Genomic DNA, 24936 nt, shown 5'->3' with positions numbered 1-24936 from the left:
ACGGACAAGAGATTTGAATAGTGCCTCTTTTGCGAAGACTCTGTAATCTTAGTCTAGGGTTGTAATCTAAGGCTCGTCTAGTACTTCATTTTATTTTGGGATTGTTCGTATTGTAATTCAAACTTTGAACTTTAGTACTTGTTCTGTAAAAGTGAAATGTTCAGTTAAGTTTAAAAAAAAAGTAATATTGCTATATAATGTTCAAAATTTGGGCCGTGACCTTAGTTGCATGGAGCGGGAGCGGAGGCAGGGGAGTGGATGATCATAGCAGTATGGAATGGTGAGACAGAGGAGGGGGAAGGGGAGGAAATGGCTGGTGGAGAGGGAAGGGTAATTTGGAAAGTTCAGAAATATTTGTTAGGTTGTATATAACAAATTGTTATGAGATTTTGGTGTTTTATTTAGCAAATGTTAAATACAGTAAATTGGAAGTTGTATTTAGTCGGCCCCATTAGTAATATACGTACTCCATGTTGTACTTGGGCACAAATATCGGCCGCTTGAGAGCAGATGAGATAAGAAAGGAAGGACAGTAGAGGAGAGCACAAGCACGAACATGGAGGCAGCAAGCTCTGTGCTGCCGAGCTCTTCGAAACCCCACTTGCTTTTCAATTCGTCTAAACCCTCTTCTTCGTCTCCATTCGGGAAATGCCCACTTCTTGGTTTCCTCCCTCAGAGTTTTCGCCCATTTCCCCCAGGCTCCCTTGTTCGTGCTGCTTCTGCTGCTGCTTCACCCCTCTCCCTCGGAGAAGTTGTTGAAAAGCCTACGGACTCACCGTCGCCGCCTACTTCGTCTTCCAAAGAATTTTTCCCCAAAATTGACAAGACTGGGAGGTTTTGCAGTCCCCGTGCCGCCAGAGAGCTCGCTCTGTATATACATACTTCTCTCTCTCTCTCTCTCTCTCTCTCTCTCTCTCTCTCTCTCCATTAGTTTAATTGGAATTATCTACTTTTCCACTAACCTAGTTCTCTTTCTCTGATTGCCTTCGTGTTAATTTGATATCAGGTCAATCCTTTATGCGGCCTGTTTAGAGGGTTCCGACCCGGTTCGCCTATTTGAGAAGCGAATGAATTTCCGAAGAGGTTTGTTCCCCCTTCTCATTTACGTGTAACCATATGTAGCTTTATGGTACACTGGGTTTATATGCAATCTGCTATTATTATACAAATAAATAGTTGCATGCGTCTATGGGTGCCTTTGCGAGTATATTTGCTACAGTGTGATATGCGAGTATTTGTTTTGATTCGGATGTGTTTGGCGTCCAGAACCTGGCTACGGGTTTGACAGCACATTGCTAACCAAGTACAATCACATGAGCTTTGGAGGATCCCCTGTCACTGTTGAAACAGCTGAAGAAGCTGAGGAGCTTATGCACATTGATGACAAGGAGTCTGCAATTGGTAAATTATCACCATAACTGCTTAGAATTTCTAATCTTATTCTTCGTACCAAGGCTTCTTTTTATCCTATTAGGTATATGCGTGAAGGAGACTTGTTTAAGAACTGTGACGGGAACTGTGACCAACATGTATTATAAATTATCGTATAAATTATCTATTAGTATCCGTTTCATACAGAAAACAAGGAGATGAACTAGTTTATTAGGTGCTCCTTCACCAGGTTTAAGAGAAAAGGATCGATTGTGAGTTGTAGCTTTCCATTACCCTATCCCTTTCATACAGATGGCAGACAAGAAATGGAGAAGATATATAGTTCATCTTTTTATTCATCACTTCTGTTGGTCCCTTCTTTCAGTTTACTCATTTTCCAGCTCCATCTTCTTTGTGCTCTATTGATCTCACAAACTCACTTTAACATTGTTAGAATGCACTCTTGCCTCTTGGACATACACATACACCAATCCTACCAAGATTTTCCCCCTACATATCAGTGGTTAGAACTGCGTCATGCCACCCATGGTCCACACAAATAACGTCGCTTTTTAAGGATATTAGTACATTGTATGTATTTAGATACTCTCCTTTCGAATAGAGCCCTGAAGAAAGACTCAGTTGAGAATAAATCCTTTTGGCAACGACCCAAGGCCCAAACCTCACATCGACGACTTCAAATTGCTAACGAAGGAAGTCGTTGGTTCCAAATAGTAGTTAATACAGAAGTGATTGAAAAAAGTCAATCCCCATTTCCTGCATTGGACACTTCATATTTGTTCAATCCTTGCGAACTACTGCCTCTAGTTGTCATCAAATTGCTAGTGGAGAGCTGGGTTACATTTGCCACAAAAAAAAAATACTAGAAAGGTCTACAAAGGAGAATGATATCTTATGACTCCCCTCCCACCTTAAGGGAAAGAGCAGGTTCAAGTTCAGGTTGCAACATGAGTGTTGTGGGATTACTTGACAAATATACAGATGCTCACAAACGTACACCTAATGTTGAAGTTGACCAGATGGTTCTTGGAATCACGCTTCATTCTGTTCATTTTGTTCCTCTGTCCTTTTCTTGTTTATGTATATTGCTTTGCTTATCTGCACCTAAGGAGTTTGCCTTTATCAGTTAATAAAGTTGGATATTCTGGAAAAAACGAAAACTTTCTGTGACACTAGTTAGCTGACGCCATTCAGATCTTTTGTCTACTCTTCTGAAGCTTTTTCTAATGTAGATGTGGCCAATTTAGGCCTTCCCTAGGCCACTGATGAACCTTCAACTATACGGTTAATCATTGGAAGTTAAAGATTGGGGTTCAAGAATGAGATAAAGATCCACACTAGAGATTTGAGGCTATCTTTCCACTAAAAGAAATGGAAAGACAGTTGTGCTTAGACAAACTGATTAAGAGTATACGTTTCAGACTGAACGGGAAACTATGGACAATTAATTGATGTTTACCGGACATTCCTGGATATTGTAGCTTGCTAAGGAGCTCATTAGTTTTGGCATTAGTAAGGCATGAGAGTTTGAGGTGGTAAGGAATTCTTGTTTTGACCTGGGATGCGCATTTGCAGTTTTATCTTTCAATTTGTGCTATTTTTAAAGTCCTTCCGTGGAAAATACCATGCTGTACCTTGCTGGGGACACTCAGCGGCTTGTGTCATATTTCCCGTTTAAGATGCACAACTTTGAGTCTTGCAGACTACCTATCAGCAGAAACTATTATGCTCTTTTTATGGTGCTCCTTAAGTTTCCTTTGGGTACTGGCATTTGTACGTGAAATATCTCCTAGCCTCAAAAAGATCTCTGATGCCTTTTCCCCCTCAACTGCGTATTTTCTGATATTTTCGACATGCGAGATAAATTATGGAAGTACAATTTGTTATGCACTTCACTGTATTGCAGAGGCAGAGGTACTTACAGCTCCTCCAAAGTTGGTATACAGCAAACTAATTTTGCGGTGAGCCCCTTAAAAGAAGATATTAGTAATCGTTTTGATGCTTTAATTGTTTTTTGCAGCAAGTCATGTGTGGGCATTCATGTAGAGAGATAGAACTAATTTCATTCTGCTCCTCATCGCAGCTTTACAAGGAGACTTCTAGTAGCAGTCGTGGAAAAGTGGAATAGTCATGTCCTTGTTATTGAGAAAGTTGCCCCAGATAATTGGAAGGTTTGTTATGCAATTCACTGTAGAGGATCGTGATTTGTAGGTACTACTTGTCTACTACTATAGCTATGTTACTCAGAACCATAGGTATGTCTTTCTGAGGCGGATAGTTTTATTCATTTTACCTCTCCATAACATGGAATATATTACAAATCGATGCATAGATTTCTTTGTTTTCGATTTTTATTTTTGGTTTTCCCTCTAGACATACCATTGGTTTCATGACTATGCTTCATTCTATGTAGCACCGACACTTCGCTGAAAGCGAAGTGTTGGTGTCGGACACTGACCCACTCCGGACACGCTTCGGACACGTGTCCGACACTTAAATCTCAAAGTGTCCTAATTTTTCCCCAGTATTTGGGGTTGGACACTCTCCTGACAAGGACACGCAAAGGACACTTCAGGACACTTTAAGGACAATCATTAAAGTGTGCCGAAGAGTGTCCAACCCCTAAACATTGGAAAAAAATCAAGACATTACGAGATTAAGGGCTTGTTCGTTTGGGGTACTCAAAACCCCTGCGCATAGTCTTCAATAAATTTTCTCTCTCTCTCTCTCTCCCACTCATTACATTTTAAAACCTCCCTCAAAACCCAAACCAAACAAGCCCTAAGAGTTGGATACGTGTCGGTCACCGGTACGTTGCTTCCGGCAAAGTGCCGATGCTACGTAGAATTTGTATATATGTACATATATACACACATGAATTTATTTATACTAGGGTTTGCTCATTACACTTTAAAACCTCCCTCAAAATCCAAACCGAACAAGCCCTAAGAGTCGGATACGTGTCGGACACCGGTACGTTGCTTCCAGCAAAGTGCCGATGCTACGTAGAATTTGTATATATGTACATATATACACACATGAATTTATTTATACTAGGGTTTGCCTGTGCCTGAAGGCACGGCGCAATGTGTTTTGAACACAACTAAAATGAATTCCAAAACTATTGACCACCCAAGCTAACAAAACTGATTTATACAGGAAGATTTTTTCTTAAATTAGGTTCAAACAGAGTTTCTTCTAGGGCTGTGAATTTAAAGGCCCCGCTTTGTATGAAAATTACAAACACAAAGAAGATGAAGGTGTAGTTTAAAGATGCTCCACATTTTGGTATTCAAGTCCCGTTAGTCTTTTCTCAACTGTACAAAGCTACCAAAAGAAAGCGAAAAGATACCCATGAATTTTTCCTTCCATTGCCTACATGTGTTGTCTTCCCTTTCCTAGCCATTGTTTCTTTTCTTGGCATTTTCGGTTAAGAAATACATAAAATGTATTAAGGGTACTAAATGCATATACGGATGACATTGTGGTCCCGCTCATCACGGATTATAATTCAGATATTTCTGTCTCAGAGTGGTTGAATGTCTCGGAGTGGTTGAATCTGCACGTCCAAAGTCAATTGAGAAATGTAAAAAAAAAAAAAAAACATGGTTCAAAGACTATAAACATTGTTTTTTAAAAAATGTAAGGGTTATACCAGTGCATTCTCGTTTCTCATGGGATAGGTTGCCTTTTCTTTCCCTTTGAGCTAGACTTTAGATGTCAACAAATAACGGGTGTCCAAGTCTCGGATTAGGGTGGTTGTTGGGTGCTGATGGGATAGAATACATAAAACCATCCTAGAGTTTATAAACCCAACAAAACCAACCCGCCCTACGAAGCCTCTCAATTCCTAGCAAGACCAACCCACGTTACAATGCCTCCCAATTTATCAAACCCAATAGATTATGTCAAAGACAAAATAATTTAAATGCAATGCAAAGAAAGGAGAGCAACTTGGATTAAACATTCTTACAAACACCTTGAGTGCAATATACAATTCTCATAGTCCCTATTCCCGAAGGCCTAAAAAAATTACTAAGGTACAATTCCTAGAATAAAAAATAACTAAAAGAAAGAAAAAAAAACTTGACAGAGGGAGAATACCTGGAATTAAAAAAAGGAATGATAAAAGTTCGGTCAAAGGCTTTCTTTCACTTTTGGACTACAAATTAGGGAAGCGGTTATCTGCTGCGGGCGAGAGGGAGACGGAGAAGGGGAGAGAGAGGTGGAAACCAAAAGGCGAGGGTGGGAAGGAGAGAGGCCGTCCTTTGGATTTTGGGTGAGGTAGACATGTGTTTGAGAGAGAGAGAGAGAGAGAGCGCGGGGGGGGGGGGGGGGGGGGGGGGGGGGGATTGGTTCAAGTCTGGGGGAGACGTAAAGAGAGAAGACCAAACGTGGGTTTCAAATTTTGAAAACCAAATCTAAATTTTACCAAAATGCCATTTGACCAAACTCTACAGAATTGCCCTAAATCAGTTTGAGATTTACTGAATTGCCATATTTGTTCTCAGCCCTTAGAAATATGTGGGGATAAATTTGGACCCTTGATTTATGTATATAAGTTCAAATAATGAGCTCCCTTATAAGTTCAAATAATGAGCTCCCTTATTATTATTATATATGTGTGTGTGTGTGTGTGTGTGTGTGTGTGTGCATATAAACATGTATGTGTATACATATGTATATATGTATACACCGACGTGTCCCCCCAACATGTCGTGTCCCCTATTTTTTAGAAATTTGCGTGTCTGTGTCATGTCTATGACGTGTCCGTGTCCGTGCTACCATGCTACATAGCTTCATTGTAACTCCTCCCTTCTGGGAACTGATTTGTTCACCAAATGTTGACTCTGCAGCTCTATAATCTCTTCAATTATGTCTTAAAAAGTAATCGCCTTCTTATTTTAGAATTTTGCAGAAGAATGCATCAGGTAGGTTGTTTTTGTTTTTTAATCGGCAGCCTCAGGTAGGCTGTTAAGAAACCTAATTGTCCCCGGCCCATCTTTTTCCTGACCATTTAATTATCTCTGTCACTACGACAGTCACTGAAGGTATAAGTGTCAATTTCATTACCTCCCCGTCAAATTTAGCGGAGCTTCTTCTGGGTCCAGCATGCCATTTCCTTATGAAAACTTAGAACAACCATTTTCGAGTCCATAGATAAACAGTTCTCACATTTATGTTGATAGGACTTGTAGCAGCAATGGAAAGAAAGGTGTCTGTCAGTCTTTGAACGAACGAAAGATAAGATATTATCCAAACTTTGTCCAATCTCAAGCTGGTATTAGATTCCTACATATTTGTAGTGCCATAGTGTGATGCAAAATGGTGATGAAAGAGGGGGAGGGACGAAGCACACAAGGGCTACAGCCCTCATCACGCAAATGCCAAGGCCTTCAACAACTCTCAGTTCTATGAAAAGCCTTTTATCAGACAAATAACCCTAATATAGGAAACAAACAAACCCTGATACTAAACCCCAACACTGAAAGGAAACATGTAATAAGACTCCTAATTTAATCATAATTAACGGGACAGTAGATGTGGAAAACTAAAGGTGGTTAACAAATAAAACTGTAGATAAAGACTTCGCTTGAAAGTTGCGGCACACTTGCATGAATAGAACGCTGCATTCTGCATCACATGTTAGTTTTCTAATGCCCAAAAGATTACGTATTATTCACAGAATGTGCCAGCGGGCAGAATCTTGGAGCTCTCTATTCTTCACTTGGCAATGTCTGAAATAACTGTGCTAGGAACAAGGCATCAAATAGTCATCAATGAGGTTTTTTCTTCTTCCATTTGCATTTCTTTGCGACTACTATTTTCTCCCATGTACATTGTTGTTCCACATGCTGATTATGCCATACTGTGAAGGCTGTGGATATGGCAAAACGCTTCTGCGATGGGACAGCCCCTCGTATAATCAATGGTTGCCTCAGGACGTTCTTCAATGGTCTTGAAGAGGACGGCAAGCTTCTGGGATTACAAAATAAGAGGTCACCGCTTAGGTGAATCTTCCGTTCAGCAAGTGTGTTATAGTAGCGAATTTTGTAGAAGGAATCTCATAGTAAAGAGTTTTTCCTGTGTTTTGTATTGGTTCAAAACCACAAGAAGAGATGTTTCTTTAGGAGGATGAAGGAGTCTTGTTAACAACTAGTGGGGGAAACGGGATTCGGAATCTTTATTCTGGTAAATTAGAGGATAACATGGCATGTGGCGATGTTAATCTTGTACTACTAGTAGTTGGAGGGTTGGACATTATTGGGCATGTTTGTTGTGGGTAATAAAAGAAAAAGTTTAGTAAAGTTTGTGCGCAAAACACTGAAATAAACGAACAGAAAAATCTTACATGGCAGAATATATTTCTCACTTCAATGACGTGAAGGTTATAACCAGGGCTAGTTGTGAGTATTTTGTTTTTAATGATAAGGATAGAATATATTTCACATTTAAAAATGTGAAAGTTGTAGCCAGAGCTAGTTGCGAGTATTATGTTTTTAAAAATAAGGATTTGTCCTTGCATCGATGTCAATGAAAGCACAGTGGACATCTACCTCTCCGGATACAATGGTCAAACTCCACACAGAAACAACACAACAGTTGGACATGTTCGTTGAGGCGATAAAAAAAGTACCATGTTAAAGTTTGTGTGCAAAACACATAAAGAAACAAAAAAGAAACATACAGAAATAGCATCAAAAGTCTGACATGGTAGAATTTATTTCACATCTCAATAACGTGAAAGTTGTAACCATAGTTATTTGTGCTTATTTTTTGAATAAGGATTTGTTCTTGCATCGATGCCAACGAAAGAACAGTAGATATCTAACTCTCCAGAAACAATTCTAGAATATTACGCAAAAACAACACTCCAGTTTGTGTGCCAAACAAATCAATGGTAGCTAATGGCATCTTCTTCTTTGTGGCAAAAAAAAATCTATTTTTTGTGAGACTCTAAATTCGTGAACTTATTCAACTACTGAAATTTCATGCATTTAGAATTTATTTATTTATTGTTAATATTGTATGCATGAATGAGTTAGCAAAAAATTAATGAGTTTAGTAACAATTTAAGAGGATTCATCGTCTTTTTATAGACTCGAACTTCGAGCCTCTCCTTTGACAGTAACGAGGTAAAGAAAACATGTTTAGGGAAGGGGAAGGGTAGTGCAAGTGCAAGACAAGATAAACATGGAGGAATGACACGACCGCAAAGGATCGTTGGTCGTCAATCAAAATGCTACGTAGTACGAGACCTATGCTGGTAAAACTCTTCCTTCCTCCTTTACTAATATGCCCTCCACACGGATCCCACATCCGATGTTAACGAGGTTATTTTGGGAAAGACAGGTAAAGGCAAGTGGGTAAGAGCCACGACACCACCTCACATCCTTCATTCTCTCTCCAGGCCTCTCTCTCCTCACAACCTCAGAACGCCTCTCTCTCCTCCCCCTCCCTCTCAAATCCCTCTCTCTCAAACCCAGCCCTCCTATAAATCTCCCTTCCCATATAAAAGACAACCCTTTTCAAAATCTTACCCGCTCTATTTTCGATTTTTCTCAGTCGTATCACCTACAAATCCACGAGACATCTCCTTCTGAATCTCTTGAGCTACCAAAGAAACCCTAGATTTTGATTTTGACTTAATTATTCCCCATCATAGAAGGTCTGATCTTTCTGTGGATTTCTCTCGCCGATTTCAGATCTTCACTTTCTGTATCATCAGATTTTCTGGTTTTCCTTCTTTCCTCACTTGGGTTTGGGTTCTTGATTTTGATTTGAAAACCTCAAAAGTTTCTTTCATTGTCGATTAAAACCCTTTATCAGAAATTTTCAGAATTTTACTTCAGGTTCACTTACCCCCATACCCTTAGTTCTCTCTCAAACTAGTTTTTGAGTTTTAATCATATACTTGTATACTTACTTTTTCCTTTTATTTTTCTTTGTTGACTTGAGTTTCTGCGCTGGAAGTTCTCAAAATATTGTGGGAAAAACTGGAAACTGGTTTCTTACAGTCGTTTAAATTTGTTTCCTGATACGTTGTTACTTGTTTCGAATGAGATAGGAGCGCTGTTCTCAAATAACCCAATGGCAGATCAACTGTTGGAAGGGAGCCAACCAGTGGATCGTTCCAAGCACCCTTCTGGAATCGTTCCAACTCTCCAGTGAGTCACTTCCCACCAATCCACTCCTCAATCAGTTCTCGTTTCCACGTCATAGAGTGGCACATGATTGGTTTGAGGGGCATACACACATATCAATATCAATATATGTAAAGGGTCTACCCACGCTCCCGCTATTGCAGGGTGTGGGGAAGGGTTGGATTTACCCTGCAAGCGGAGTGTTTCCGTGACTAAAACGTGTGACCACGTGGTCAGATTGGGCAACCTTACAGTTACATCTGTGTGTGTGTTAATTAGAATTGTGGAGTCAAGCCTAAAATATTGGCTTATCTATGTGTATTAAAATTGTAGGCTTCTGTAAATCAACCGAGCTTGTGCATGGTATGTTTTATTTACTCGAGCACATGGTGTTTGTGACGAAAACTAAAATATGTTTAATGACGTAGTCATCTAACTACCAAGGAGGAACAGTTAGCCATAACTTCTGAAAGTTAGTTATATAATTTGTTTTAGCGTTTACATGATGTTGTCTTATCCATTGGGCAGTGAAAGAAAATGACTACATTCTTATGCACTCAAATTCGGACTAGTGATTACTTGTTGAAAGGTTTCATTATGACTTAGATGAATTCCTTGCTAGTTTGGTCTTGCAAGTTTGGAATAGGTGAACTAGCTCCCATCCTTTGAGCAATCATGGAAAGCTTAGTTGGTGATCGAGCACAAACCATCATTGAGAATTTATTTATTGTTGGACATATGTAGTCAAGCCTGTAATAAACAGTAATCTCGCCAGACCCATAGATTAATGATAATTATATGCCGTTGTGATGGTTGTAAAAGTAATTCAATTGGTGTAGCTACCCTGAAAGAAGTTGGTTCCTTGAAAGACAATAAATATCGGAGTTACGCAATGATAATAGTGGTGGTCAACACTTCCTATCTTTGGTGGCCTTTTCTGCATGGGTATTGGTTTAAATGCAAGTGCTGCTATCTCGAAGAAGGCTATTCAATAAAGGGGTATCCTATTGTCTTGATACGCTCAAACTATTGGATACAATCATACAATTGAGCCTTAGTTTTGTAACCTTGTTAAGTTTTGACTTATTTGGGTAACTGAGTTATTGATATTGCATCTGGCTCATGTAATTCTTTAAAAATCACAAAATAGTCTAAACTGATGCAAAGCAGAACACTTCGTAGATTCAGCCAAACTCTTTAAGATTCAGCATGTATAGCATATTTACTTAGACATCACTCCACCATTAAACTAATCACGGCCTCATAATAAGTGAGATATTTCGGTATTAACCCATCTATTGAAGTTAATTATACCACAGAGCACTAGCACAAGAGTAGTTCATTACACGTTCTTGAAACTAATCCTGTCAATAAGGGAGGGCATGAACACCGCAGTTCCAGAATCGGCACCGGAGGGGTGGAGAAAAAAAGGAGCAAAAAATGGTAAAAGGCAGCAGTATTGGAAAAGAGAGATTCAGCAGTTGCAGCATCTGCAGCATAAGGTATGGGAGAGAGGGTGGGATGTAGAAAAATAGAAGAAAGGCAGAAAGAAGTAGAAACAGTCAAGGAGAGGTGCAGCAGGATCAGATGTAGAGAGAACAGATCCAGAGGAGAAAGGAGGGACAGAGAGAAGGGAAGAAAACCAACCGCTAGGGTTTTCTTTCTATTCAGCGCCTGCCTGCAAGTACGAGAGAGCTGTATTTGTTGGAACTTGAGAGAATCCCTACCCTCGCTTGCTGTCACCAACCTATTTGCTAATCTGAACATGAAATAGAAATTCATGCGCTTAGCATGTGACAACTTAACGAAAAATCAAATGTGGACAAACCCCACATGTGAGTTAAAAATGAAAACAGAAAACATTTAAGTATTCTCTATCAAATTAAATATGATGAACTGGAATTACTACATATGCTTGTGAGGTGGATGTTAAACCACTCGTTTCGAACCCCTATAAACCTACCTAAGTGTCTTTTTGTTTGACAGCGGTACTTATGACGCAAAGAAGAGGCCATATAACTTAACTTGGACCATAAATGAGGGCTTCATGTTTTACCCGTTAGGGGTCAAGTTGACACTTCGATAATTGACTGACTCCTGGTGACCATCTACTCGGGTTGAGAGTTTCTATAGTTTGTATTTAGATGCTTGTTGACGCTAAAGAAGCATTTAGCAAGCAAGTAGAGCTGGTTGAAGAAGCTATTTCTAGTGTCAATCCCCTTCGACTCTTCAGTTTCGTTAGAAAAGAGAGTCAATGAGAATGTGAGGTATTGGGTGTTTTGACATTTGTTTGATCGGCTATTGGGTGATTTGGCAAGATTTCCCCATTTGTATGTGATTTGGCAAGATTTTCGTAACCGTGGTTATTGTTTTAATATTGGTGCTGCTTGGTTGGTCAGTTTATTTGCTTTTATTAGTTTGATCATTTCATTGATTACATGCTCCTGATACATGTAAACGTTTCCATCTGGGGGCTCATGTGTCAGTGTTGGTTGTACACTTGTACTAGCATAACAATCATGTATATTGACTTGGAAAATGGGTAATCTCTGGTGCTACTGATGGGTTAATATAAGTTCCTTTATTTGTTATCCTTTGATGATATGTCAGGCATCTATTTCGTGCCCATTCCATGCCATACAATTTGTTAACATGTTTCCCATTTTAGCAATACCTTTTCTCCTTTATCATTGAACCATTGATTTTGATCTTAATAACAAGATATGTTTGTGCATTTAGGAACATTGTGTCAACAGTCAACTTAGACTGCAAGTTGGATCTTAAGGCCATTGCACTTCAAGCTCGAAACGCAGAATACAATCCCAAGGTATGCAGTTAGTGAAATTGGCGTTTGAGTCCTTCAATTTATACTTGGAATACCATCTTGCAAATTTGCCTGAGACTGGATTGAGGGTTGAAGGTTTAAGAAGTTTAGTTGTACTTTATTTATTTGTGGTAGAAGTTATTTTCTGTTTCCTATGTTGCTCAATCTTTGATGATTATTTAAAAATCATTTACTTTTTGCTTTCCTTTTGCAGCGTTTTGCTGCTGTAATTATGAGGATAAGAGAACCAAAAACAACAGCATTAATTTTTGCTTCTGGAAAAATGGTGAGTTCCACATTATTATGGTGATGGATACGGTTGAGTTCCAAATTGTTTGGTGCTTCTAGAATTCTATAAACAATTTGCAAGTGTTTTGTTAGTGGTATTATTTACTTTATGTTCCCTCTTGTTTTGAAAATTGTCTGATTCTTGCCCTGGTGGTGGAATCTTCTCTTTTTGTTTTTGAGCTTTTCACCACATTGTCATCTGAAGTTGGTATAGAGGTTTTCATGTCTGGCGGACAGTGGATTATGGTGTTATTTATTGTAGAGATGCTTTTTGCCTCCTGGATAGTTGAGACTGTTTTAATACTTTAGGATTAATCAAGGTTGATTTCATCTTTAAAAGCCAAGCTAATTTGATATGAACAGGTTATGACATTTGATTGAGACTAAAAGAATCACCATTACAAGTACAACTCTTAGTGTACATCTTCTTATGAATTGTTGTTTGGTGTGTCTTACCTTGCCGTTTATAGTAATTTGTGGTGCCTTATTGAGAAGGGATGGATATCTATGCAAATGGTTTATTTTTGAAAGGGAAGTGAATTCAATTATCTGTGTTTAGAAAATATACTATGACTTCTTGCAGTTATTACATTGTAATGAAGAGGGCGAAAGTTTTGTTGCATTGGAGCTTTCCTGCGTTTCTGGTTGAGTGTCTTGGGTTATGCTCTATTTATACTGAACTTCAGCCCAAAATTTTACGAGCTTGTCCTATCCCAAAAGGATATTGAGATAGGCTCTAAACTTTCCGGCCGAAAATGCAGGATTTTTCTCTTGTGGAGCCCAAGTAATATGTTAGATGCTGTACTTGCAGTCGTGTACCCATTTGATAGCACTGTTTTTCACATAACATCCTCACTATGGGTTTCGGACAGTTAGACACCTTCAAACATATTCATCTGATTTTATTGTTACTTATTTTAGCTGTAGACTTTGGGACATGATAGGGATACTCTTGGCCACAGTAAGACAGAGTGGAAGCATATTAGGACTCATATTGCAATTGTGAAAGGGAGTGATAAATACACCATTGATGCCTAGTTCTCGAATTTTTATCAGCAATTCTTGTTGTATCTTCTTTTTTTTGAACATTTGTTGTATCTTCTTAATGTTAACATTATTGGCGTTTTTTATCCTTAGCCTTACGCTTCTTGTCCGTTGAACTTTTGATATGTGTATAATAGTACTAGGCGTTCGACTTGTCCCCAATGTGTCAATGTCCTATTTTGAGAAATGACTTGTTTCCAACCTGTCCGTATGCATGCTTATTAGCTTACGTGTCATATCCCTAGTCGAAGGTAGTTTTCGAGCACTGTCGTCATCAATTCCAGCAGAAGATACACATGTTCTCTTGGGAGTTGATTAAACTTGTTACTCATAATCTGCTAGGAGATATTGATGAAACGACACTATCAAAAGTGTGATAATAACAATACATGACAGAGAAGCCTAGTCTGAGAAGATTTTGTTTCTTCGCTGGAGGGGATGGGTGTGGCAATGCACATGGAATGAAGACTGCGGTTATTAATTAGCGGTTCTGGTGAGATGGCTTTCGGTGGTACTATTTGGTGACAAATAAGATAGTGTTAGGTCTGTTATTCCAGAAACTCTCAACAAGGTAACACATAATGTAACAAGTGGATATTGTGAAAAAGCTGCATGATAAACCAGAAACATTCATAATTATGCAGTCAGGAGAAAACACCCTATACTATATCCTAGGCGAGCTCAAACTGAGTATGGCCATTTCATCGCAAACCTTCATCTCAATCAAGTGTTCCAGTAGCACAGCCCTTATGGGCATCGGCCACCCAGACTTGGGGTTTGTTGCAATTCCGGTCTTCCCTAAACTTCCATGTTCCAAGTAGCGTATTGCATTTACATGCACAGTCAGCAGCTGTTAAGCAACTGATGTAAACTGCAAAAGTTCGCTGACAGTTTAAATTGAGTAACAGGTTCTTATCACCTACAAATAAGCACGATTTTTGTTACTTTGATCCTTGGAAATAAAATGCACAACTTAATTTGCTTGTGAAGCTTTTTCATCATACTTTTTTGGCAATTGTCTGTCAAAGGTTCACATCGTTCTTTATTGTTTCTATTTGGAAAAGTCCATATTGGCTTGATTCTTTAGAATGAGTGTCCTTTCAAATTGGTTGGCTATCCTTTCTAATGCTTCAGTCCTGATTTATCATGTGACTTCAGGTTTGTACTGGAGCAAAAAGTGAACAGCAGTCAAAATTGGCAGCACGGAAGGTATATAATAAAGCTGTGTTAACTTTAACAATAAACATTGAACTCTTTGGCCGTACAAGGTTCAGAGTAGCATGATGAGCCTTCTATCCTGTCTTCTTTAGTGATAATTGCTTTCTATTAAGGAGGCAGTATGGATGCTTTTTGTTATTTTTCCTTAAGGAGATGCATTGTGATGATGGTGTGTAATTTTTGCTTTGCAGTATGCTCGAATCATACAAAAGCTTGGTTTTCCAGCTAAATTCAAGGTATTTGCTCATCAAAGCATGCACCACAGTCACAATATGGTTGTTCCTTTATCCAACTAGATATTTGATATTTTGATACATTTTACTTTTTTCCTCATAGGATTTCAAGATTCAGAACATAGTTGGCTCATGTGATGTAAAATTTCCAATTAGACTTGAAGGCCTTGCATACTCCCATGGTGCTTTCTCAAGTGTAAGTATTGAGAGCGAGTATTGTACTTAGTACTTGTTGTGTTTGGGTCTTCCCATAAAATTTAGGCCTGCAAATGGAATTGTTTTTGCAATACATGAATAATAACAGGAGTGAGTGTTAAGGTTGTGCAGTAAGTTGAATTTTCACTTTCAGTAGTTTTGTTGTTAGAGCTTGTCCCACATTTGTTAATTACAACCAATGTTCTAAAACAAGGAATTAATCGGCGATTAATCGCTGGCGGGGCCTATCAGATTAGGTCCAACTAAAGATTAATTGCCGATTACTAATTAATATGCACCGATTAATCGCCAATTAATCCGCTCGAAGGTGGCCGACCGCTCGACTTGCGCCTATTGACTTTTAGAACATTGATTATAACCTCCAAAACTATTATATGAGCCTAGGCAGCCTCTTCGCTCATTGCCAAATTGGTTTTAAGTTGAATGCTTTAACAATTGCTAAACTTATTTGCAACTTTGCTGGAAATGTTAATGGTCATGTCATGGTTCGAGTCTTCTCAACTAAGGCAATTTCATCACAATCTTTCTAGTTACAGCACTGATTATGGCTCAGCTTTGTGGATACAGTATGAACCAGAGCTGTTCCCCGGACTGATATATCGGATGAAACAACCGAAAATTGTGCTGCTTATATTTGTTTCTGGGAAAATTGTTCTTACAGGAGCGAAGGTGAGGAGATACCATACCCCAGTTATCGATTTGTTTTGCTGTGCAATGTTTCTGGTTCTGTATGTTATTTTTGCTGTCGATAAATTATGTACTTCTGTGTTTCTCCTTACTCTTTAGGTGAGAGAAGAGACTTATACTGCCTTCGAGAATATATACCCAGTTCTCACCGAGTTCAGAAAAGTTCAGCAATGGTATGGCCATTTACATTACACTAGTGGTCCGAACTTGAATCTTTCGATTAGGGGATTAACTTTCATTGCACTCTACTTTCCCAGCACTCACTGCTTTGGTGTGGGTATGTATGTTTGGATGTAGACTTGAAGTCAGATGCCTTCCCAATTTGCTACCCTACCTTGTTTTTCTTGCTTCATTTTGATCTTTCTGATAGAATGCCATTAGTGCCCCCCACAGTTCCTTGGTTTAGTACAAAGTTAAAAGATGACATGAGTACGTTGGTGGGAGAGTAGAGTTTTGATTTTTTTTCAAGCTCTTCCATTAGGGTATTTTTCAAGCTCCTACATTAGGGTATGCCAACCAACAATATTCAAGAGTTATTGCTGAATCACACAAGGAAGACTGAACAATCGGCTAAATGGATGGTGTTTTGGCAGTTTTAAGAGTCTAGTTATCACTCTGTATTTTTATTCTGACTTGAAGTTTCCAGCTGCATGATAATCTGAATTTGATTAGGACCTTGTATTTATTGCCAACTGTCTAATCTATTTATTAAATTACTGTTAACTTTTCTATACATTGGTCCGAGGCATGTTGTAAGTGGACAAATTAAGGAATATACAAAATGACTGTAAGTCTGTTGGTGTAGACGGGAATACTAGTTATACTACTCGGTGATGTAATTTGGACATATCTTGTTGAAAGGTTAACTAATCTAATTTGTGTATTCAATCTGTGGCAGATTTTTTGGGGATGGGGAACTGACAGTATCTGCAAGAAGTCTTGAGAGTAGTGTTCATGAATTCGACGTTCCGATTGCTGAACCCGGGCTACTGTAAATAGATGAAGGGAAGTTGGCGATCAGTTCGTAACTCATGGCGTTCAAGAAAAACATTGACATGATTAAAATCAGGACCATGGCAATTTATTTGTCGTTTTGTTTTGGATCTCCTGTAGCATCAACTCCGTAGGCTTTTGAAAGCCGCTGCAAACTTGTTTCTCCACAGTCCACAGTACTTGATTTGAACTTCTCTTAGAGCATTTTCAAGGTTATATCAGTTGTTTCATTTGCAGATGCAATAATTGGCCATCCAAGGTGATCGGTGTATAAAACGACAGGAAAAATCCCGTTGTGTTTGTAGTTTTCAATGTGTTTGTAGTGATAAGACCTCGATGTGTTGACATAATCTGCAGCTATTACGTTTTGGGTATTCTAAAAACGAGTATAGTAAGGGCTTTGGTTATTACACTGAAACACTTTTAACATTCATGAACTTGTAAAGAATTTGCTATCGCTTCAGATATTTTAGCTGCTCTTTGCATACTTCTACCAAAATCCTCCTTTTCTCGCCCTTTTTAAGTTCTTTATTGATACTAACTACTCTCTCTAGAAATATATTCATCAAGTTTGTAAGGAAATCATGTTAGATTAAAATCAGTATGCAAGAGAACAGGAGCAGAGCACAAGAAGACCAAGAAAGAGAAACAGGTGGTGGACAGTGATAGCTAGAGTTAATCCCAAGAGTGAAAATTTTCCAAATTGTGAAGGCAGCTGGAGGGAGGAGTGAGTTTTGAGAGCCTGCCTCAATGGGTTTTGAGACCCTCCCCATCATTTTTGGACTGTGGAGGCCCAAGGCCCAACTATGAGGAACGAAATATGGGTTTTGACTCTTGAATCCGATCGTCGATGGATTTTGGGGCTTTTCAACTGCAACAATGTAATTTGCAATTGATCTGGGACCGATCCTGCCATGGAAACAAGCTTACCACTCCAGATTTCATGGACTCTCCACCCACCTCAATGAGTAGATCAATGGGTTATCTCCTTGCAGCTTTTATCTTTGTTTTTGTTTTATGTTGTATTTTGTTTTGTTGTTTTAGTAGTGCTTTGTTTTCATATCAATATAACCGGGATGATCTTTTGCTAGGGAAAAAAAAATGGAATACTAACCTCTATCTCTTCCCGATTCATTGACATATTAAAAACTGATTCCACATTCACTACTCCAACAAGGCAAATGATCTGCGGAAATAAGGTCAAGGTTTGAGACTACTAGTAACATATTATGGCCCCTTGCGCATGCCATCTCATATGCCGAGAAACCAAAATTTATCTAACAAGTGCACTGCATAAGATCATTAGTGTTTTCAAGCAGAATCGTGAATATACTTTTATTGAAGTGAGTACCATACTTTTATTTTGTAGTAACATACAATGTGAAATAAGTTGGTCAGGAGAAACAAAAAGTCGGGAAAGTGCTCTTTTCTTATTCTCTCCCCCCGCTTTTCCATTTCATTATTTCCACCTTTCATCTCTAAGCAAGCATGATTTTTTTGCCATAGGCTGATGGCATTGATGAATCAAATCTGTCACTAGTAATTCACTGTCGATTTGATTGCGTCCAATATCTGCATCCAAAAAGGTAACAGTTCATTTGTTAGCAACAATAGCATAAGCTCTAGTTAATCCAGTGTAAAGCGTTTTGGAAACTCGCAACCTTGTTCTTGGTTGGCATGTAGAAGGGTTCAAAAACAAGAGGAAAAGGAGTGTCCAGACCGCAAATTCTTGCCACTGGAGCTTCTAACTGCAAAAGCAGGTCAAATTAGTTCTCAAGATTAGACAACAGGTAAAGAAATCAACCCATCGAGCACCATCCATATTTTAAACACAGAGCAAGTGCAGCTAATCATACAGCATAGCATGAACTAGAATGCTGCAAGTGGTAGATGGTCCACTTGTGTAGTCTTGTTAAGTAGAATGCAAGTAATCAAAGTTAACAGTAACTGGAAAAATTAGGAATGACCACAAGATGGAAGATTAAGGTTTACACTATTTAATATTCTGCTTTGGTTGTTTTTTTCATAAGCCACCTTACAACACAGAAGAAAACACAAGTTCGTAAAAACAAACACTTCCATCATATTATACATCAGATTTAATGCGCTTGTGGCTTCTATGAATGTTATACGAGTTTCTTTTTAGCTCATTTGGTTAGCCTTTGGATTACAGTACCCTGTGAATACTTATGATTTCTGCATCCTATCCACTACCATCAATATCCACAACTTTGGTTTTGTGCAAATTGTTTCATCAGAGGAACTACACAGTACAGTCCTCTACTTCCATGTCTGCATCTCTTATTTCCTCAGAGTCAGTAATTTGTGGCTCACTTCCATTTTGGCTTCATTCTGTATGATCCCTGATACCCACCAATTTAATTGGTTATGTGCGAACCTGTTGTCATTTCTCGTGATTGACATGTGTTGAAATCATCATAGTTCTCACTCTTCTTAGCGGGTAATTCTTGGTCTAAATCAATTGCTTTAAAATAGTATAATGGAACCATTAAGGGTCAAATTACGATAGCTCATATTGGTCATAATAGGATGAAGTTCTGTATATAACTTGTATATGGTCATTTCTGTATCAACAATTTCTTGGCATTTGAAGTAAACATGAGTGCAAAGTTACTTAGTCTAAACTCCATTTACGTCAAATTTATAAACCATAGCAATGAGCATTTATGGAGGCATCCAAGCTGAGCAATATTTACTGAAAGCTCTCATCCACAAAAAACAAGAAGAAGTGAACGGGAATAAGGATGCAAAATTTTACCCTCAAGAAGCAACGTTCGACAATGGATGCAGAAATTTCAGCGCCAAATCCCCCAGTGACTGGAGCTTCATGACTAATCTGCAAATAAGAGACTAGACAGATCACCTACAGTTGCGGGCACCACTTGTGGGAATCATATTTGGTGATACTTACAAGAAGCCTTCCAGTCTTGCAAACAGAGGCCTCTACTGTTTTCTTGTCCCAAGGTAACAGAGTTTTTAGGTCTATCAGTTCGCAAGAAATCCCTTCCTGCAAACTCTATTGTGTCAAATCACACCAACAATACAACTCAAAGCAAAACTACAAAACGGTGAAACAAAGTTAACACAATGCTGACATATATGAGATTCTGTTGATGGAAATAATATTTTCAGCTGTGGATTTTCACCAGAAATGTATTGTGCATCATTTGAAAGAATTCGAACAACATAAACGAGGGTAAGACAAAAATAATATGAGTATATGTAATTTGAGGGTAAGACAATAGTAATTCTTAGTTTTTTACCACAATCCAAATGATTATACGTGTTAGGCAATTTCAGGCTAACTGATTGTACACTTGAATTAGACAACATAAATAAATCTTCTTCATAAATAATTGCACATTTACCTTTTCAGCCTCAACACAGGCCTGTTCCATGACAGAGAGCTGAGCTCCCCACCCCACCAATGTTATGTCACTACCTTCTCGAATCACCTGATTTTCAAGCATACAATTTCATAAGATACAGTACCCACAATCCACCATAGATCTAAAAATAGCGCACCTCTGCCTCTGATAGAGGCAACATATAATCATGCTCAGGCACCTCTTCCACAGCCAAACGGTAAAGCCACTGGAAATCCAGATATGCAGATCAATCACAATCTTATCTTTTAAAAGTCCCAATTTATAAGATTAGATCAAATGACCTGAAGAAATTAATATAATACAACGCAATATGGCAATACCTTTGGTTCAAAGAATACAACAGGATTTGGGTCGCGTATGCATGACAATAATAACCCTTTTGCTTGGCTTGGGCTTCTTGGAATTACGACCTACAAAGAAACTACCTTTGAGAGATTTGGAAACTGCCTGCATACGCTACTTGTCCAAAATACAAGTTCCCTCAACCAGCTTTGTGTACTAAGAGAAAACATACCAAATCCAACTTTCCTCAATGTGTGCTTTATAAAAGCATTTTAGTTTGCCTTGTGCTATAAACACATAAACATGGTCAAAACTGACATAACTCAATTTCAATATCCATTCATCAAAACAGTTAGAGAAAGCATCATGCCATTTGAGAGTTGCTAAAAAAATCATGTCATTTGTTAAGAAATCGCCCATCATCATAGATACATAATTTTGGATCTATTATGTGGCGAACCATGTCATCCAAAGTAGCTCAAGCAGCTTGAACCAGTATTCCACTTCATTGGAGTCTCTCGGACAGCTCTACTGGTCAGATCCTCTCAGACGCATCCACACTGCACAGGCCCCGGCGCCCCGCTCACATGACTCCACTCATCCTCTCCTCACCGCCCCTGACGAATACTCCACTTGACTAAATATTGGCATGGTGAGCTACATAGCCTGCATAGGATACCTAACCATTGCAGCTCTTTCATACAACACCCGATGTCTGAGCATGGTAGCTTAGCCAATTGGGATCTGCCACTTGTCCCAAGCACGAGACATGATGCAAAGGTGAGTTAGTTGGTCTATGGTTTGGGAACCAACCCATAGCCCAACTCCACTATAACCCTTTAGTATGCAACAACCTCCTACATGCATAACAGATCCTGAGGCTACTCCCTCACAGCCACTCATCTTTACAAGGAGGACACTTAATCTCTCTCCCTCTCCGCTTGCATTTGTCTTGCATCATCTTCATGCCTACCACAATTCCCTAAGGCTCAAGGTGCCCACAATAATATATTTGGCCAGCACTTTCTTACTTTATGAGGCTCTAGGCTCACCTCAACAAGATTAGTTATTCAATAAAAAATGGGAAATGCTTCTAGTTATGTATAGGAAATCAAACAGAAGTATAATTTTCGTTGTATAGATATTACCAACCTCCGTGACAAATTTTGCGATGTTTCTTTTTTCCCTAATACATGGCATTTTTGCCCGATCTCGAGAGAAATACACGAACATTATTGTCCTTCATCTGGTGGGATGTCAAGCATTATTTGTCCATGGTAGTCTACAAAATTCTTGTGCGCAGTCATCATCTTTCCCACCAGAATGTGCCTCTGTAAAGCCTCCTTATGGGTTGGCTCCTCGCCCTAGAATTCTAAGACATGACCCTTTTCGGTTTGGGTTTTGAGGGGGGTTTTTAAGTGCAAAGAGTAGAGAGAGAGAGAGAAAATTTATTGGGGACCGTGTGTAGGGGTTTTGAGACCCCCAAACGAACAAGCCCATGATAACTAGAAAGTACTCTAGTTGGTGTTTGCTCATTCTGGAGAAGGAATGAAATGAGCATAGAAAAGAAAATCTTATATCTTTGAGGAAGGTAATATACCTTGATGCCAGGAACGTGGCAGAAAAAAGCTTCAGGGGATTGTGAGTGATAATGCCCTCCATGACCCACAGCTCCATAAGGTGCTCTTATGGTTAAACCTGAGAAATCATATATAATCCTCCACATCAATGCAAACATGAAAATTTTGACCTTATTCTTCCAATTCAACAGCAAAATACCTCCACAGTTAAACTGATTGCCACTCCGGTATCTGAATTTAGCAGCTTCATTAACAATCTACGAAGCAGAAATTCAGTTAGCCAACTTCTAGTAGAGAGGGTTGTTAGTTAGAGGTTAGCACCAGGGATGACGCATGCCTGATCAAATGCTGGGTAGATATAATCGGCAAACTGAATTTCTGCTATAGCTCGGTTTCCCTACCATGTGAAGTAACACAAGTTGCAGCTATCAATTTTGAATATCCAGAAAAGATGAACGAAAAGATAGGATCTCAATGGAGGTTTTGATGTAGAAGCTTATACAATGAATCTACAGAAGTATGGGCTTACCATTGCAGCCAGACCAATCCCAAATCCAACAATTCCCTGCATATAAGTTACAAAATACAACAATCTCAAACAACAGTAGTTATGAGAGAAAGAGATCCTAGGTATCGAGTGTGGGGTTCTCACCGAGGTTTTCTATAGCACTCAAGTTAGTGTTTAATTTTAGGACTTGAAAGTTATACCAGCAAACCATAAAGGAAAGCCTCTAAGATGGGTTTACCTGTTCACAAAGAGGGGTATTGAAAACTCTCTGTTTACCAAATCGATCAGCCAATCCTGTGGTGCATCGAAATACTCCACCAAAGCTCACATCTTCTCCAAATACATAAGCACTGTAAAGAACATGTATCGAAAACTAGCTGTTTAGCAGATGCTCACAGGTATCAGTTCAGTTCATATAGTAAGAAGTAAGAACATGTTACCATCACAAATCTAGAGTTTTGGTATTGCAAAAGCAGCTGCTTATCAGATCCTTCTAGGCATTTGTTAAAACTATTTTCATGGAGTTTGTTCCTTCTTATTTACTTCTCAACTCTCAAACACGAATCTAAACATGTGTGATAAGAACTTATGCCAACTAGAATCCACAAAACCCAAGCCGCGGAAGTTTTCATATCTACTGCGTTGTACAGTTAAATAGTTGTAAACTGTCTGTTTGAAGCTACTGTACCTGGGAGGGAGTTGATAAGCTTATTCCAGGTGGTAGAGAAGCGTATTGGCGAGCCTGAACGATGGAAACAATGCAAGACAGGCAATGACTCTTTTCCATCTTAGTATTTGGGTTATGGATCGGGATTTGCTTTTCGAGTCAAGCGGGTTTGACCCGGCCCTTCCAAATACTTACAACATTTGTGCCTTGGCAGTGGGAAAGGCACTACACATACAAGAGGAAAGAAACCCGTAGAAAGGGTTCTTTAAACATCTCGTACTGATTGTAAAGGAAGTGAGTTAGTTACATTAAGCCGTTAGTTTGTGAACTTTAGTTAACAGTGCGTTACCGATAGCTAGAAGTTTGTAAGAATGATTTACTTAATATTGGGGTTGTAGTAGCTCATCCCTATCCATAGGCCCCATCTCTGGAAATGAAATGAAATCTTGATTCACAACTTGCTTCACTGATTAGAAGAACTTCAGCAAGTAGAAAAACTAAGTAGTACTGTAATTGGAAGGTCAGATGAAAACCTCCAAGAGAAACATAAATTAGCTTTCATTAATGGATCACAAATAACATCAATTTTCGAAATCTCCAACTGCCAGCTAAAAAAAAAAAAAAAACTTTGAGCTACTAAAGGTTTAATTTCAGTGCCAGGGATTGGTCCTTAACGGCCGGGTCGGGATTAGGGTGCAGGTAAGCTGACTGGACCAGTCATAAAATAAAAAAGAAGAAGATCAAATTCTGAAATTACACGATCAGTCAGAGACCAGAAATTCCAACTCGAATCTTCCAAATAATCCAAGAGAGAGAGAGTTGTAGGTTGTTAATAAGTATACCGACCGAGGATCAGAATCTAAGGCGATGTGAAGGGCTTGGTTGATGGCTGAGAAGAGGTTAATCAACTTCCCCGTACTTCCACTCTCTAGCTGCTGCTGCTGCTGGAGAGTGAGAGCGTATTCAGTACAACTGCCGGCGCTGCTGCTGGACGACGTCGTCGTTGAGAATCCCCTCCGACTACTACTACAACTAGTAGTGGTAAATTTAGAAACGAAATCAAACCTTCGAAATCTCCTCAAACTGGTCGGCGTCGTTGTCGTCATCTACTGTTATTTGTGAGTTTGTGATTTCGTCGGAGTTCAGTTCTCCGGTTGGAGTAAGGTAGTACTCCACTATAAAATGGCCAATTATTGGGGACGCTTTACTTTTCTAATAACCCTAGAAAATAAAATAAGATCACAAATTTTTCCACAAGGCATGTTTTTATATCTATCTTATCCCTCTTCTTAATTTAACTTATGGTATCCCAGAAAGGTGCCGTTCCTGTTTTTTTTTTAAATCTTTTTTAAAAAAAAAAAAAAAAAAGTAATTCCGAAATCAAATATAATGATAATAAAAAAAATTAAATTTTTTTTGCATCATTTAAAAAATCTTAATGAAATCTATC

The 24936-nt window shown here is 38.8% G+C and overlaps 3 protein-coding genes and 1 long non-coding RNA gene across 5 annotated transcripts; 2 read left to right on the top strand and 2 right to left on the bottom strand.

The window, feature by feature from the left end:
• Positions 1-470: 470 nt before the first annotated feature.
• On the top strand, positions 471-7700 carry LOC131315367 (uncharacterized). The gene is made up of 7 exons (XM_058344544.1): positions 471-870; positions 1007-1083; positions 1267-1401; positions 3299-3353; positions 3476-3563; positions 7079-7177; positions 7270-7700. The coding sequence occupies exons 1-7, from the start codon at positions 557-559 to the stop codon at positions 7405-7407; spliced, it is 906 nt and encodes a 301-aa protein (XP_058200527.1). The 5' UTR covers positions 471-556; the 3' UTR covers positions 7408-7700.
• LOC131315368 (uncharacterized) lies at positions 4007-5711 on the bottom strand. The gene is made up of 2 exons (XR_009196707.1): positions 4283-5711; positions 4007-4119 (listed from the first exon to the last, which is right to left on the bottom strand). It is a non-coding gene; the product is annotated as an uncharacterized LOC131315368 (long non-coding RNA).
• A 1086-nt stretch (positions 7701-8786) lies between the features above and the next one.
• On the top strand, positions 8787-17538 carry LOC131315366 (TATA-box-binding protein 2). Of its 2 annotated transcripts, XM_058344543.1 has the most exons (10): positions 8788-9061; positions 9461-9560; positions 12276-12363; positions 12575-12646; positions 14851-14901; positions 15102-15146; positions 15247-15339; positions 15927-16028; positions 16146-16219; positions 16945-17538. In XM_058344543.1, coding segments are annotated over exons 2-10 (603 nt in total). In that variant the 5' UTR covers positions 8788-9061; positions 9461-9483; the 3' UTR covers positions 16946-17538. The 2 variants fall into 2 exon arrangements, with proteins under 2 accessions (XP_058200525.1, XP_058200526.1); XM_058344542.1 differs by lacking the exon at positions 16945-17538 and having other exon boundaries at positions 8787-9061; positions 16146-16765.
• A 641-nt stretch (positions 17539-18179) lies between these two features.
• LOC131315365 (2-oxoisovalerate dehydrogenase subunit beta 1, mitochondrial) lies at positions 18180-24724 on the bottom strand. Its single transcript, XM_058344541.1, has 13 exons — positions 24333-24724; positions 23058-23169; positions 22841-22876; positions 22649-22708; positions 22511-22568; positions 22332-22429; positions 20770-20859; positions 20586-20654; positions 20429-20515; positions 19972-20067; positions 19819-19896; positions 18701-18787; positions 18180-18611 (listed from the first exon to the last, which is right to left on the bottom strand). The coding sequence occupies exons 1-13, from the start codon at positions 24590-24592 to the stop codon at positions 18576-18578; spliced, it is 1167 nt and encodes a 388-aa protein (XP_058200524.1). The 5' UTR covers positions 24593-24724; the 3' UTR covers positions 18180-18575.
• Between the last annotated feature and the right edge of the window lie 212 nt (positions 24725-24936).

This window comes from Rhododendron vialii, chromosome 13a (genome assembly GCF_030253575.1).
Source record: "Rhododendron vialii isolate Sample 1 chromosome 13a, ASM3025357v1".
NCBI lineage: Eukaryota > Viridiplantae > Streptophyta > Magnoliopsida > Ericales > Ericaceae > Rhododendron > Rhododendron vialii.
This window is presented reverse-complemented; position numbering and strand designations above follow the sequence as displayed.

Excerpts from the sequence above, each read along its gene's own strand:
- LOC131315365 (XM_058344541.1), bottom strand. The coding sequence starts at position 24,592 with ATGACGACAACGACGCCGACCAGTTTGAGGAGATTTCGAAGGTTTGAT. Across the intron at positions 20,860-22,331 it reads GCCACGTTCCTGGCATCAAG|GTCGTAATTCCAAGAAGCCC; the intron begins GTATATTACCTT and ends GTTTCTTTGTAG. Across the intron at positions 20,655-20,769 it reads TTGTATTCTTTGAACCAAAG|TGGCTTTACCGTTTGGCTGT; the intron begins GTATTGCCATAT and ends CTGGATTTCCAG.
- LOC131315367 (XM_058344544.1), top strand. The coding sequence starts at position 557 with ATGGAGGCAGCAAGCTCTGTGCTGCCGAGCTCTTCGAAACCCCACTTG. Across the intron at positions 3,564-7,078 it reads TTGCCCCAGATAATTGGAAG|AATGTGCCAGCGGGCAGAAT; the intron begins GTTTGTTATGCA and ends TATTATTCACAG. Across the intron at positions 7,178-7,269 it reads ATCAAATAGTCATCAATGAG|GCTGTGGATATGGCAAAACG; the intron begins GTTTTTTCTTCT and ends CATACTGTGAAG.
- LOC131315366 (XM_058344542.1), top strand. The coding sequence starts at position 9,484 with ATGGCAGATCAACTGTTGGAAGGGAGCCAACCAGTGGATCGTTCCAAG. Across the intron at positions 9,561-12,275 it reads GGAATCGTTCCAACTCTCCA|GAACATTGTGTCAACAGTCA; the intron begins GTGAGTCACTTC and ends TTGTGCATTTAG. Across the intron at positions 15,147-15,246 it reads GTTTTCCAGCTAAATTCAAG|GATTTCAAGATTCAGAACAT; the intron begins GTATTTGCTCAT and ends TTTTCCTCATAG.